We start from the raw sequence: 13,675 nt of genomic DNA on the forward strand, positions 1-13,675 counted from the left end.
CTCGGAGCGGGGCGAGTCGCAGGCAGGAGGCGAGTCGGGGCTCGGGCGGCGAGCGGGGCGCAGCGCGGGGAGCGCGGCGGAGCACGGCACAGTGCAGCGCAACACCACCACTAGCAGCAGCACCAGCAGCAGCAGCGCCCAGGGGCTCGCGGGCGCCTGCCGCTCACCGGCCTTAGACGGGACCGCCGGGGCCGGGAGCCGCGGGACGGCCGGACCGACGGACGCCGCTTCCCGAAGGGGGCAGCGGGCGGAGCCGCCGCCGCCCGGCGCAGAAGTTTGGCTGAAGCGGCCGCCGCCGAGCGAGGAAACTTTCCTCGGGGGGCCGCAGGCGGGGGCGGCGGGAAGGAGCCGCGGCACGCTCGGGTCCGCCGCCCGGCGCGGGGGCTCCGGCGGGGCTCCCCCCGGCGCCGGGATGTACCTGGCAGCGGTCTCGGCGGGGAGGAGGCGCCCGGGCGGAGACGGCGGAGGTGGCGGCGGCTGGCACCTGGCGGCGGCGGGGTGGCTGCTGCTGCTGGCGCTGCTGCTGGGCGAGTCGGGGACGCGGGCGCTCGTCTGCCTGCCCTGCGACGAGTCCAAGTGCGAGGAGCCCAAGAGCTGCCCCGGCAGCATCGTCCTGGGCATCTGCGGCTGCTGCTTCATGTGCGCCCGGCAGCGCAACGAGAGCTGCGGGGGCGTCTACGGGCTGCACGGCGCCTGCGACCGGGGGCTGCGCTGTGTCATTCGCCCGCCGCTCAACGGCGACTCCATCACCGAGTACGAAGTGGGCGTCTGCGAAGGTGAGAGGCGGACGGAGACCCCCTTCCCCGGCCCTCCTCCCCCCGGTCCCCGGCTCCTCCGAGACCCCGACCCCCGGCGGCGGGACCCGAGGCGGGGCCGCCCCGCTCCGCCCGAGGTGGGGAGCCCGGGGTCGCCCCTCTCGGCTCCTACTCCGCTCCTGCTTTGCTTTGCTCTGCCCGCCCGCCGCCGCCAGTGCGGCTTTCGGGCCCTTCTGCCCGACAGACTGCTGAAAAGTTTTTTTTACCCTTTAGTTTAGTAGCTTAAGCTAACGTCGAGTGCTCCCAGTTTTATCCCCTCCTTAGTAGCTCGCTGGCTCCTCGGTAGCTTGCGTCAAGCCGGCCAGCTACTGATCCCCTGCTCGGGTTGCTCGATAAGAGAGGACCTGGCAGCGGCTTGCCAGATTGAGATCAGGGGAGGTCAGTGCTGCACGCATGATGTCTGTTCCGGATTCCTCCTCTGTAAGGAAACACAAAGGCTGATCATCTGTTGTGAAGTTTTCCTTCCTGTTCCTGTCACTTAATATCTGCCCGCCCGCACACGCTGGGTGCACGATAAGGCAGGCTGGCTTTTCCCTGCTCTCACAGCAAGAAGGATCCCTAGGCCCCGGCTCTTCCCCAAGTCTCCCCGGCTGCTCTCCCGCTGCTTGCGAGGTGATGAGCGAGCACGGAGTGCGAGAGAAGTTTGTTCACACCCCCTCTTCAAATTGTGCGTCTATTGGAGTACTTAAAATTTCTTCTCTGCTATTTTACAAAAGGCCATGGAGAAGTCTTTTAGTCTCCCTTGTTTTGCCCTGTCCCTCCAGCTCTCTCTTCCCCCAAGTCGAGGGAAAACATGGCGCTGTAAAGAGATTACAAATAACCAGTAGTTTGGGATATGTATAAATGTATGTGAGACTTAGAGTGCAAGCTTCGACAATTCTGGAAAATAAGAGCAAGGCTTGCTCCTCTCGGCGGGTAGAGGGCAGTAGAAAGTCCAGAAAGCTGTTGAGACAGCATCTGTCCAAAAACTTGCATTTAAAATGATATACTGTTTTGAGAGAACTAAAACTGATCCTTTTTAGTGATCATCTGACCTTTATTCTGGTACAGGTTATTATCTGAAGCTCCGTTCACCTTGCTCACAAGTGAATTGTATCAAGCCAGGGTATCCTATCTGTAGCTGTCACTTGGATAGGGCTGGCTTCAGGGTTAAAAGCTCCGTTAAAGAATTAAATATGGCTCTGAACTGCTTTGAAGACCTTCGTTGAGTCTGTGAGGCTGATTGTGTATGTTGCTGTAGACTTTTTTTTTCTTTTTTTTTTTGACGTGTTGGTAAAGTTATATTTAAATGAAAAGTTCAGGTATATAGAGAAAAGGTTCTTCAAAAAACCTACCTTGTTTTGGATGAATTTCTCTTTTCACATGTTTTTAAGCAAAAGACTGTCTTAAATGGGTTGTGTTTTTTTTCCCCTCCCTTGGTTAAAGGAAATAAAAGCCTACAGTCATTAACTGTCTCAATGTTCCAGCTCCCTTACTGTATCGCAGTATGGACGTCTCTGGCAGTTTAGGAGTATTTCATTCCTTTGAAGTGATGCAATCTGTACGTTGCTGTAGTTCAACTCGTAACACGTCCCATCTACTGTTGAAAATAGTATGAAGCATTTGTTGGCAAGACCGCGTTTCAATTAGTGTTGTGGTTAGAAACTAGTTCCAGCTGTCCCTATAGGAATAGTCGGGGAGATAACTTATCTATTTAATTTTCATTCTCGTAAATGAAAAGCAACTGAGCTGAACTGTCAGCCTAATAAATAGTACTGGAATACCTATTAGTGAATAGTCAGGAAACTGCCTCTTTCCAAGCAACAAAAACAACTGTGTTGTTCTTTATGGCGTGTATTGTGTATGAGGCTTCACAGCGAGGGGAGGACTTAATGTACTACCTCCCTTCGCTGAAATAAGGCTGACTATCCCTGTGTTTTTAATTGCTGTGACCAATTGACAGTTGTGCAGTTTACATGCACGTGTGAAACAGAATGGGATGGTGATATGTGAGGTATCAGTAATACTAAGCAGTGTTTTTCCTTTATCTCTTTTTAAAAAAAAAAAAAAAAAAAAAAAAAAACGAAGACTGCTTTTCTCTTAATCCTGTCTTTTGGGAGTGTAAGCCCTATGGTACCTTGGTACCTACCCCAGTTCAGGGAGGAAGAAATTAAAGTGATTTGCGGAACTGTGTGAGTAGAAACTGATGGGTTTTCCTCTCCTTCCCGTCTCTAGCCTTCTATTTCAATACAATTTTTTACACTGAAATGACCCCTACTGGCTACAGTTATAAGCATTATTTTTTCTTAATTTTTAATCTTGGGTGTGATGCTCTAGCGTAGTTTAGCATATCAATGCATATTTCGCTACAGAAAACTCAAAGCTGTAATTACACCCGGTAAAAATATTTGCATGTTAATTTGGTATTAGTATTAAATATGGCGAGTGCATTAACATTCTTAAGTGAGCTGTGTGATGTCTGATGGAGAAGTTTCCATGGAACCTGCCACTGATGGCCACTGTTTCTGAAACTAGAAGTAATTGATTTTTATTTTTTTTTAAATCATCACTTACTGATGAAATTTGTTACTATTTCTAGGTTCTTTTCTTCACCCATTTAAGGCCTGAAGAAATTCCCTAGTCACCTTCCCATGTTAACTGTTCAGGCCTTCATGCGGTTCTAAGGCTTAATCTGTGGCATTATCGTGATGTCTACAGATGCCCTTCCTGCATTTATTTTACACTTCTGTAGTTGTATTCTTGGTAAAGTTTTCTTAGGTCAGTTTTTCCAGGCACAGCTGCGTACTTCTTCTGAAAGCAACCTTGAGAGACTTTGAACACCTCCAGCCTCTTTTGACTTTGCAGGGGAGCTGTTGGATTGGATCGATGAGGTGTTGAGAGCATAGAGCTGGCTAAGAGCCAAATGCTCTTAGCGTTGAGAAACTGTGAGCTCAAAGCAGGGACCACTCTTGCTGTCTGCCTTTGGGGGCACCACCTCCTAATTAGCCGAGAGTTCCCTGGGAGGGCCTTGGCCTTGGCTTCAGCAGTTGTCTGGCTGTGCAGAGCTCCTTCTTTCTGGGGAATAAGAAAGCTTTGGGAAATCTCTGATGTAGGAGTTTGGTTTTGAAGGCATTTCTTGTGATGACTCTTCTCTCATCTAAGTTTTGACACTTCCACAATTTCTGGTGCTCTTGGAAGAAGAGGCCTTGATTGCTTTGCTAAGCTGCTCTAAGGCATAACAGCAGCATATGAAATAACACTGAAAATGAGCTGGAATTACTTTATTTTTAACTGTGTAATAAAAGCATGGCTTAAGTTTTTATGATACACTTGAAATGAGAAGTTAACAAAACTGCTAGTTTTACTGTGGTCTTACGTTCCCTTTAAGACCATACTTCCATACGAGCTAGCCCCTAGGTATCTGCTGTAAAACATATTTGCTCCAGTAGCTTACTGATAGCATGGAGCAGAGAGGGCTTGTTTGTTTTATTTTGGGGGTGTGTACAGTTACTGCTGTTTTCTTTTTGCTACTGTAGGCAATTTAAGGCTTGTCGCAAATACTTGAGGCTTGGCTGCCTAGTGCATAGCTTCTGAGCAGGGGTTCAGAAGCTGCTGTCACTGATTTTAGGCAAGCATTGAGACATATGCAAGTTCTTCCCATAGGAAGATGGTAGACATTTTCCCTCCTGTGCCTTGTCCTGGTCTGTTTCACATATCTACAGCTCTTTGGGAGCATTATTGTCCATTTGATCCCTTTCTGGGAGAAGAGGGAAGCTTTGGTGTCTTCTGCACCCCTCACATTTGAGCTTACAGTGGACTACAGTTTCCTCCCCTAGAAACCTGTGATAGAGAATTTTATAGGTAATGAGAAGCTGATGAGAAGATAGTCTTGAAAATGTTTCTTCTTGTGTTGGTGGTTTTGTTTTATCCCAAAACGGGGAGAAGGGGAGCTAAGCTTCTTTTATTTGAGCATTAATTTCACAAATGCAAATGGAGTTCTGCCTCTGTTTTTGTCCAGTAAGAGTGGCTTGCTAATATTTGTCTAACACCAGGAGGGCTGTTACTTGTAACTTGTGTAGCTGGTACCCTTGGAAGAACCTTGTTTTCAGTCCTGTGCTCTGTATCTAATGGGGGCAGTGAACACATAGCCAGGAACATAATACTCCGTTTCCATATGACTTCCATACAACATGCTTGGCTTCTTGTGTTGCAGTCCAGACCCCTAAACATCACCTGACTGTTTGCTTTGAGTACAAGTTACTTAAGTTTGGGATATTTAGAAGCTGTATATGAGTACCCTGGTTGTTTATATACATTTGATTGAAACAGTGTTGCCCAGGTTTCTTACCTCTTTTTGTTGTTGTTTAACTTTGTTACACAGTGAATGGCTGGGGAAATACCCATATAGTCCTGATGCTTGTGTGCCTGCAGAGAACTTCTTCCACTAACTTCATGTCAAAACAGATCTAATTGGGGACTTAAGTGGTGCACGGGATGATTGTTGGCATGAAGACAGACAAAACACAAGGTTCAAAGGCTGTCAGTAACCCAGGCTCTGGTTGGGGGGAGAATGACACTTAAATTATTCATAGTATCGAAGAAATTATAATAAAAATTATTGAACATTTGTGGCTGGAATTAGTGGTAGTTCCCTGATATCAGTTTCTGATGTGCCAGTCTTAACCATACTTAACAGTCCCCTCTCCTCAGTCCCCAGAAAATGCTTATGTAGGCACATACTGACTTCTTATATAAAGACTGGGTAACTTACAAGCTGTTTGTACTCTGGTTTGTGTCCATACTGAAATCTCAACATCAGTAAGAACACGTAATGCTGAGTGTGTCATGGAATTTGAATCAGGTCAGGTGCTTTTTTGACTTGGAAATCATTTCCTCTCTGTTTCTGAGCATTGTTTCAATTTTAGGAATTGCTTGGTTTCTGTATTTCAACAAAAATGAAACGGAGAAGCCCAACTGATACGTGGAAGGATATTGATACAGGAATTGGCAGACTTCTGCTGTTTTATATCGGCACAGTTAGTTTAAAACTAGAAATCTTTCAGTGGATAGACTGAATGGCTAAATCTCTTAACTTCTGCTGGGAGGAATATTCTTTTTATTGTTTTTTTTTTTTTTTTTTTTTCTTGTTTGTTTGAGATGAAATGGCTTCAAAAAATTAAAACATTTGACCCTACTTCAAGCATCCTCTGGTGATTAATGTTTTTTGTCCTTTAGAAGATGGTTGTTTCTTCAGCTTCCCCCAAATCATTCTTCTTATAAAGATTATTAAAAAAAAAAAATACCTTCAAATTCACTAGATAGTTTGGCTGGAGCTAGTAGAATGATTACTTGTAATTTCTGTAACCCCAGGCATGTTTGCTTCTTTAAGTACCCTGTAGCTGATGCAAGAACACTCTCATAATTTAACTTCTCACATAGCGTTTAGTCAACCAAAATGCCATTTGACTGACAGGCATATTTTGCAATAATTACTCCATTAATATGGTTCCAAAATGCCTGCCTCTTCCCATCCTTTCCTTGCCCGCCACCCCCTCCCTTCCCCAAGTATTCTTAATCTCCATGAATAAAGTTTATAGCATCTTGCAGGAAGGACCACATGTTTCTCTGTTTTAATGGATTAAATGCATTGTAGAAATGACCTATTAAATGTCTCATGACTTGCAAACTGCTTTCATTTGAGAATCCGTTTAATCCACAGAGAACATAAACATGGTAATGGTGAGTTCACAGTTTTGCCCGAGATGTCATGTGACAGCAATTGTACAGCCTGGCTGAATTACATTTTAACTCCGTCTTTTGGTATATATGTATATATATAATCTGGAAAATGACTAATACTGACAGAAAGCTTGTATGTATGGAGAAACTTACCAATATAAACTAAGATGTAAAGATAACTTTGTATAAAGGCTATCTAGATTAAATTCCACATAAGCATACGGATGATTAAAAGATGGTCCCTGAGGGAATTATCTAAACAGACTAGTTTTGCCATGTTTGGAGGATGCAAGCCTTTAGCAATGGATTAAGATGAATGGAAGCAGTTCACGCCTTTACCAGAGGCAATATTCAGTCTCCAGCAGCTTTCACTGGTTATGCTGGGTACTTGTGAATCTGCAGATCATGTTAACTCTGTGTAGGTCATGAGGGTGTTGATCTTATAGTCAGAAAGCAAACAGGAAAGCATAGGGTTGAGGACAGGAAGAAAAGCACTGACTCATAGGCATGCACCCATTCCCATGTTGTTACTAACTTCTGAAATTTTGTGTCTTTGTATTACTGGCTACCTTGGCACTGATAGAATTTCTAATAGTTTTTTTAATTACCAAATGTAATGCTTCTGAATCTGGAAATGCCTGCTCTGTTGGATCACTTGTTCTTGCAACTAATTAAACTTAGAAGTTGTGCTACAGCATATACTGTCTTTTCTTCAGGCTTTCGTTTTTGTCTGCATCTCCTTCCAGGAAGGATGGATGTATGTGCGTAGAGGTGTTTTTTCCCTCTCTGATAAGCTGTTGATAAAGAGCTGGGTGTCACTGAATGGCTGAAGTTAGAAGGGAGCTTGGGACCCCCTGCTCAAGCAGGGCCACCTGGAGCAGGTTGTCAAGGACCACGTCCAGGTGGCTTTTGAAGATCCCCAAAGAGGGAGGTTCCACAGCCTCCTTGGGCAACCCATCGCTTTGTCACCTGCACAGGAGAGAAGTGTTTCCTGGTGTTTAGATGGTACCTCCTGTGCTCCAGTGTGTGCCCACTGCCTCTCATACTGTCCCTGAGCACTACTGAAAAGAGCCTGGCTACTTGAGCGAGCAGAGTAGTCCCGGTGCTGCCTCACCAGTGCTGAGCAAAAGGGAAGGATCCCCTCCCTCAGCCTGCTGGCAGCTCTCCTCCTCATGCAACTCAGGATACCGTTGCCCTTCTTTGCCACAAGGGCATGTTGCTGGCTCGTGGTCAACCTGCTGTCCTAGTAATTATCCTGGTGGTGTTACATGTGCTAACGTAAAATGTGCTGCTTTGATAGTATGAAGAGCCAAGCTGATGTCTTATCTCTAAATTGGTATTTAGAAAAAGAAAAAAACCCTTTTGATGCTAACTCTAAATTCAGGATATTCAGAGTTCTTTTGTAGTCTTCTCTGACTAAGTAATTGGATGCAAGCTTCTCACTTTTGTAATTCCTGTGAAACATTATGTAATTCTGGTGTTCAGTGATGCTGTGTTAATAACTGGGGGCAAAAGTGACAAAAGGCTTGGAATATCAGCTCGTTTCTAATAGCGTGGACTCTTCTGAGCACAGGCTGCTTTATTCATAGCATTGATCCAGAATTTGTCTTAGCAGACAACTGGAGAAAAAGTTTTGTCTTTGCTTTTGAAGAGCAATGTCAGCAAGCTGCCGGTTAGCTGCTTGTTTGCAATGAAGTCACAGCATATGGCTGTGCATGCCGGCTTCCGAGGTGCATGAGCAAGGTGTGCAACTTGAAAAACATTGGAACTTCAACCTCCTTTGGAAAATGGACATAAAGGTTTGGCCCTTTCCTGTGGCTTTACCAATACATTATTTTTTTCAGTCGTTTTCTAGAGCTGAAGGAAAAATCTGCTAGGACAGCTGAAACATTGCTATCCATGCTCACCCTAATCAGAGGAGTACTGGCAGAGGCTCTGTCTGATAGATTAAGCCCTAGTACACTGTAGTGTTTTCAGTCAACTGTTTACAAACAAGTTGTAGTTCTGTCCATAAGACTAAAATAAATAATTTGCAGGTCTCTTTCTCAGGTACATAAATGTCTAGGAGTCAAATCTCACAGCTTTAATTCTTCATCATTTCAGGCCGTCTTTGGGGCAGAAGCTGATGGAAATATCAAAATTCAATCCTTTTTTTTTTTTTTTTTTGGAGGGGGAGCACAAATAGTGAAGGTCTGTGGTTCTTTTTTTTTTTTTTCTTTGCTTTTTAAAGCACAGGGTACCTGGAGGTCTGAAACATTGTAGGCACTACAGACAAGGGAAAAACTTAAAAACTAAAATAATTGGCCAAATTGTATGCTTTACTTAACACTTCCATTTATTTATTTCCTTTCCTCATGGCTTCTGTGGAGTTTCTGATAACTGAGTGGAAAGCTGGTTTGCGTAAATACTTTCTGCATTCTTCAGGATGAAATAACTGCCTTGAGACACGTGGAGAGCTGCTGCAGTGAAAATCTTTTTCACTGTACTGGGGATTTGATCACTTGAGATACAAGTTCTAGTTCGAACAGCATAAATCAGGCACTCACACTTGGGACAAGCCTTATGTGTATTGTGTTCCTGAACTGTCTGAATGTTGTCGTATGGTTTCTTTCTCTAGGTTTGGCCAGAAGTTTTATCGGGAACCTACAAAGCCCTTTTGTGCTAACACACATTCCACAGGAAGATTTGATCTTGAAAAGTAGGCCCTTCTAAAAGGTGGAAAAACTGCTTTATCATAAAACTGCTAGCTGTGTCTTACCACAGAATGGTGTCGGCTGTGGTCCCTGACTCATGATTTCATTGAAGGAACAAGCTGCGAGATGGGAGAGGACTGCCGCCAGTACATAAGCACAAATTCACTTCAAGGCTAGCCTTTCCTTCTGCTTTTCAAGGTTTGGGGCTGGGTTTCAAGCATTCTTTAGTGGTGATTAGTCACTTCTATTGTTCAGCTCCTCCAAAACATGAATTTCCTTTCCATCGTTCTTTTTTCCTGTTCAAAGTGAAGCCAAAGCCTACTGGCAAGAAGTATTTCCTTTTTTTATTTTATTTTAGAAAATCTGTAGAATGCTTTCAGAGCCTCATACCATCCTAATGAATACCACTGATTCCAAATACTTCTGTGTAACAGTGTGCTGGAGTGATGGGGGCTCAGAACTTGGATCAGATTTGAAAGAGAAGCTTTTGGCATGTTCCCCCTCCTTTTCCCAGGGGACAGTCAATGTCTCAGGAAGGATCACATCTGTGTCTCTATGAAATGTGTTCGCTCTCTTTCAAATGCAGGTCTTAAAAGGATACAAGAAGTCTGTAAGATGTGACTCAGACTTACTTTTTCAGATTGGCAATGTGTCTGATGGTCTCCTTCTTCTTTCAGTGTTTTAAGAACTTACCCATTGTGCTTCAAAAAGGCAGAAATAGTTAAGTAACATGCTATGGTTAAATGTAAAGAATGTGAGTTCACTCGGTATGTGTAGTGCCCTACCCCTCCCTGATTGTAATTTAGGATTATTACAAATATAATGTTTTCGTGAGTTCTCAACAGTGTTGCTTTAGTGACAATTCTAGTGTGTAGATTGCTGTTCTGAGGTGGTGCATTATCTTTATAAGCTGTAAAGGAGAACAGTATATGGCTTTCCAAATAATTGCTAACATTCAGTAAATGTCCAGAAAGGAAGAGGAGGAATGAAAGAGAAGATCCTGTAACAGCCAGAAGTAACTGAAACTTGAAGGGAGGGAAATCAAATGTTAAGGGAATGGAGAAGAAGCCTCTAAAAGGGTCTTTCCTTATATTTCTAATTGCAGCAGTTTCAAGATGTTCTTCCTCACATGTGGACAATGAGTGCAGCTATAGTGAGCTACTGTGTACCTTAGAAACAAGGCTCCAAGTTAGTAGCTGCATATTTCTGGAAACAGATGTTAGTCTGAGCAGTATATTCTAGCTACTGACTCACTTGAACTTTATGATCTTACAGTTGATTAATTTTTTTCAAGTGTTTTTTTTCACAGACTTCCTTCTGAATCTTCTAATTCTACCAACGCCAAGATGTGAGCCCTGTATCTGTATCGTGCACCATGATTCATACCACATTTGTCTGATAACAGCTCCTTGTCCTAAGGTCTACAAGCTCCTCAAGAATGAGGGCAGTCTTGTGGGGGAAAATATGAATAAACCTGTATTCTGCAAACAGGTGCTATGTTGCAGTGCTGTGAGCCCCTGTATGGAGGGTTTGGCATGGAAGAAGTCACGGAATACTGCTTGCTTACTCTTACTCAACTTGTTAATGCCTTAATTCTTCTCGCTACCATAGAAGCACACAAGACAGGACTTGGGAGTTCAGCGACCCAGAGCTGCACTTAGGTTGTTTGCTTTGCAGGAAGCAAATATAAGAATGATGGAAGAAAATAAAAAAGGTTTGGAATTAATGATTCCTCCCCTCCTATGGCTTCCTTATGTTATGAGAGCACTCTTGGAAGAATTCAAGATGTGTTATGTCCAAGACTTACTCTGGTCTGAGTAAACACAGAACTACAATGTCTGAAAAGAGAGTTTGCCTGAATGAGTTGGAAAGCATGAGGAACATGTAGATGGAAATGACCTGAAAGAGTGACTTTCAAGCTGTGGTTATCAGACTGCTTCAGGCCTTTGAACTGCCTTTAGGCATGTGTGTAAAAGATGGATGAGTGACTGTATAGCAGCAGTCCAGTGTAAACTTAATTGCTAAAAAGACTGGCCCACTTCCTTTTTTTTTTTTTTTTTTTTTTTTTCCTGCCCCTACCTGACCATGCCAGCACAATGAGGTGGTGGAAATTGCAGCTAAACTAAGATCAGTCTGGATGAAAAACAACCATTTACTTTTGGGCTGCTTTTCAGCTGGATTGTTTCTAAAGACTCAAGAATGTTAAACACTTGTTTTATTTTTTTTATTATTATTATTTTTTATTGTTATGTGTCTTAGAAGTCAGCTAGTGGACTGGATATACATACCAAGGCTTGAGAAACTCTTGGGTTTTGTTAACCCTGCTAGAGACTTAAACCAAGTGGAGAAGTAAAGCATTCACAAATGGTTGTATCTTAGTTTCTTCTTTCATATAATCCAGATTTTTGAGAGGTATGCATGAAAAGGAATTTGCAGAGGAGATTAAACAGAACTCAGGAAAATGCATGCAGCAGTCTAGGATTGTTCATGAGTTGTCCCAGGATTTAAAATCATCAGCATGTACAGGTTTGGTTTCTTTGAATAGCCTGCAGGACACAATGACTTTGGAAATAGGGCCTAGGTTATGTGAATCATGGTGGGTAGACTATTGAAGATGTATTTTTGTATCAGTTGAAATACTGGTGACATGTGAAGGAAGAAGCATTCTGTGATGGACCGCCATATGTCTGCATCAAACAGTATCAGATACTTTCACATCAGTAACTAAAGGTTGGAATCAAAGTGAGACACTGGATTCATCCCTTCTAGCTTATTCAAGTGTTTTCATATGGTTACACGTTTTTATTCTAAGTTTTGTTCTGCCTGTATTAGCGTGACTTGTGAGAGTTTACTTTAACTGGTAAACAAGGAATCATGCAACGGAACCTTTAAAAATCAATTAGAAAAAGGAGTCTTTAAGCCTGTGTTAAAAATCACACTAGATTTACTAAACAAAAACTATCTTTCTTCTTTCTTTTCCTTACATGTTTGCTGCTTCATTGATGGGAATCATGTTTCTGAAATGTGTGAAAAGCAGTTTGGCAAAAGATCTCTGGGCTAGAGCTGGTTTTGCATTAATCCTATTTGAAAGCAACTTTTTAATATTCACTTGCAGTACCAAAAAATACCTTGGTTCAAGATTCATTATATCAGACAAGCTGTCTGCAAGTATTCCCGAGGGATTTCTCTTCTCTTCCATCATCTTAATTACTGTTGAGATTGCTTTTGAGGGGTGTGATATTGACTTAGGTACACCCGAGTACTGGGCCAAACACTGTGTGTCCTTTTCCACTCCCATCTGAAAATGATGGTGAGAGGTGGCAGATAAGATGTCAAACGATGTCTTGCAATGGAAAGCAGGCACTACTGTGGATAGTAATGGGGTGTGTGGTATGTCTGTGTCAAAGTATTCATCTGTGAGTAAGGCAGGGCTCTGCTTTCCACTCTAGGTGGGTCCCACCTCAACCTCGCATGGGACAAGCAGCTCTTATTTGAGAGAAGCCCTGCTGCTTGCAGCTTCTGCTGATCTGTCAACCTCAAAAGTCCAGTGCCGAAATGCTGCAGGGTAGAAAACAAACAAACAAAAAAAAAAAAACACAAATGCTGTCAATTGGAGCTCTGGAGGAAAAAAAGAAAGTGTGCTGTCATCACGGTCTGTGTGCCCCGTCCATCTGCACTGAGCTTGTTTCCAGAGCCTGATGGGAGAGCACAGCTCCAGGAGCTGAGGGCTATTGCCCAGCCACACAGGTGAGGGTGGCTGTTCTCTTCTTTGGGTCTGGGCTGCAGACAGGGGCAGAGATCCTGTGCATCAGAAACAAGGAATGATTCTGCAAACAAATGGAGCCCGTCTGTTTCTTAAGACTGCTAAGGATCAAGCCGTGGTTCCTGTGGCTATGGAATTTGGCACGCTGAGTCTTAGAGCGCAGCTATTGCCACTTTTGTTCTTGTTGTTACGTGGGTTACTGCCGTGATTTGTAACATACACAGTGTCCAGGCTGTATTCCGGCTTCTCAAAAACAGGATGTATTATTGTTCTCAGAATTCTCAGGGAATTTTTTTCACTGTGCTTGCATGGCCTCCTAACCATGAAAGTGTCCCAAAAATTACTGAAGCTTCATCTTCCCTTGAAAGAATGTTAATAGTTTCTCTTCAGGAACTTCTCCACTTCCTTTGACTCTTATTGGTACAGTTGCTCTATGGGATGATGGGTCAACTTAATAAATAAATTACTTCCTGGGGTTAATGACTATTCTTCCTCTGCTATTTTTATGGAGTAAAACGGCCATAAGGTTCCCATGGAGGCTCCCTTCTTCATATCTAAAATTGTTTTTGTTGTTTATTCGGTGTTCTTGTCAGCAAGGTGCTCTGCTGACAGAAAACAAGCAGCTGGTTGCAGGGGAAGAAACATACCTGTGAGAGATGGCCTCTCCAGGTCACAAACTGGGCTTA

General features: G+C 43.6%; 1 protein-coding gene across 1 annotated transcript in view; it reads left to right on the forward strand.

Moving 5' to 3' along the window:
- Positions 1-200: 200 nt before the first annotated feature.
- The window catches only part of CRIM1 (cysteine rich transmembrane BMP regulator 1), a 180,130-nt gene continuing 166,655 nt past the window's right edge, over positions 201-13,675 (forward strand). Inside the window, exon 1 of the mRNA XM_032183698.1 lies at positions 201-776. Within this exon, the coding sequence (XP_032039589.1) occupies positions 413-776 (364 nt within the window). The 5' untranslated portion in view covers positions 201-412. The remainder of the gene's footprint in view (positions 777-13,675) is intronic.

Source organism: Aythya fuligula, chromosome 3 (assembly GCF_009819795.1).
Source record: "Aythya fuligula isolate bAytFul2 chromosome 3, bAytFul2.pri, whole genome shotgun sequence".
In the NCBI taxonomy this organism is placed as follows: domain Eukaryota; kingdom Metazoa; phylum Chordata; class Aves; order Anseriformes; family Anatidae; genus Aythya; species Aythya fuligula.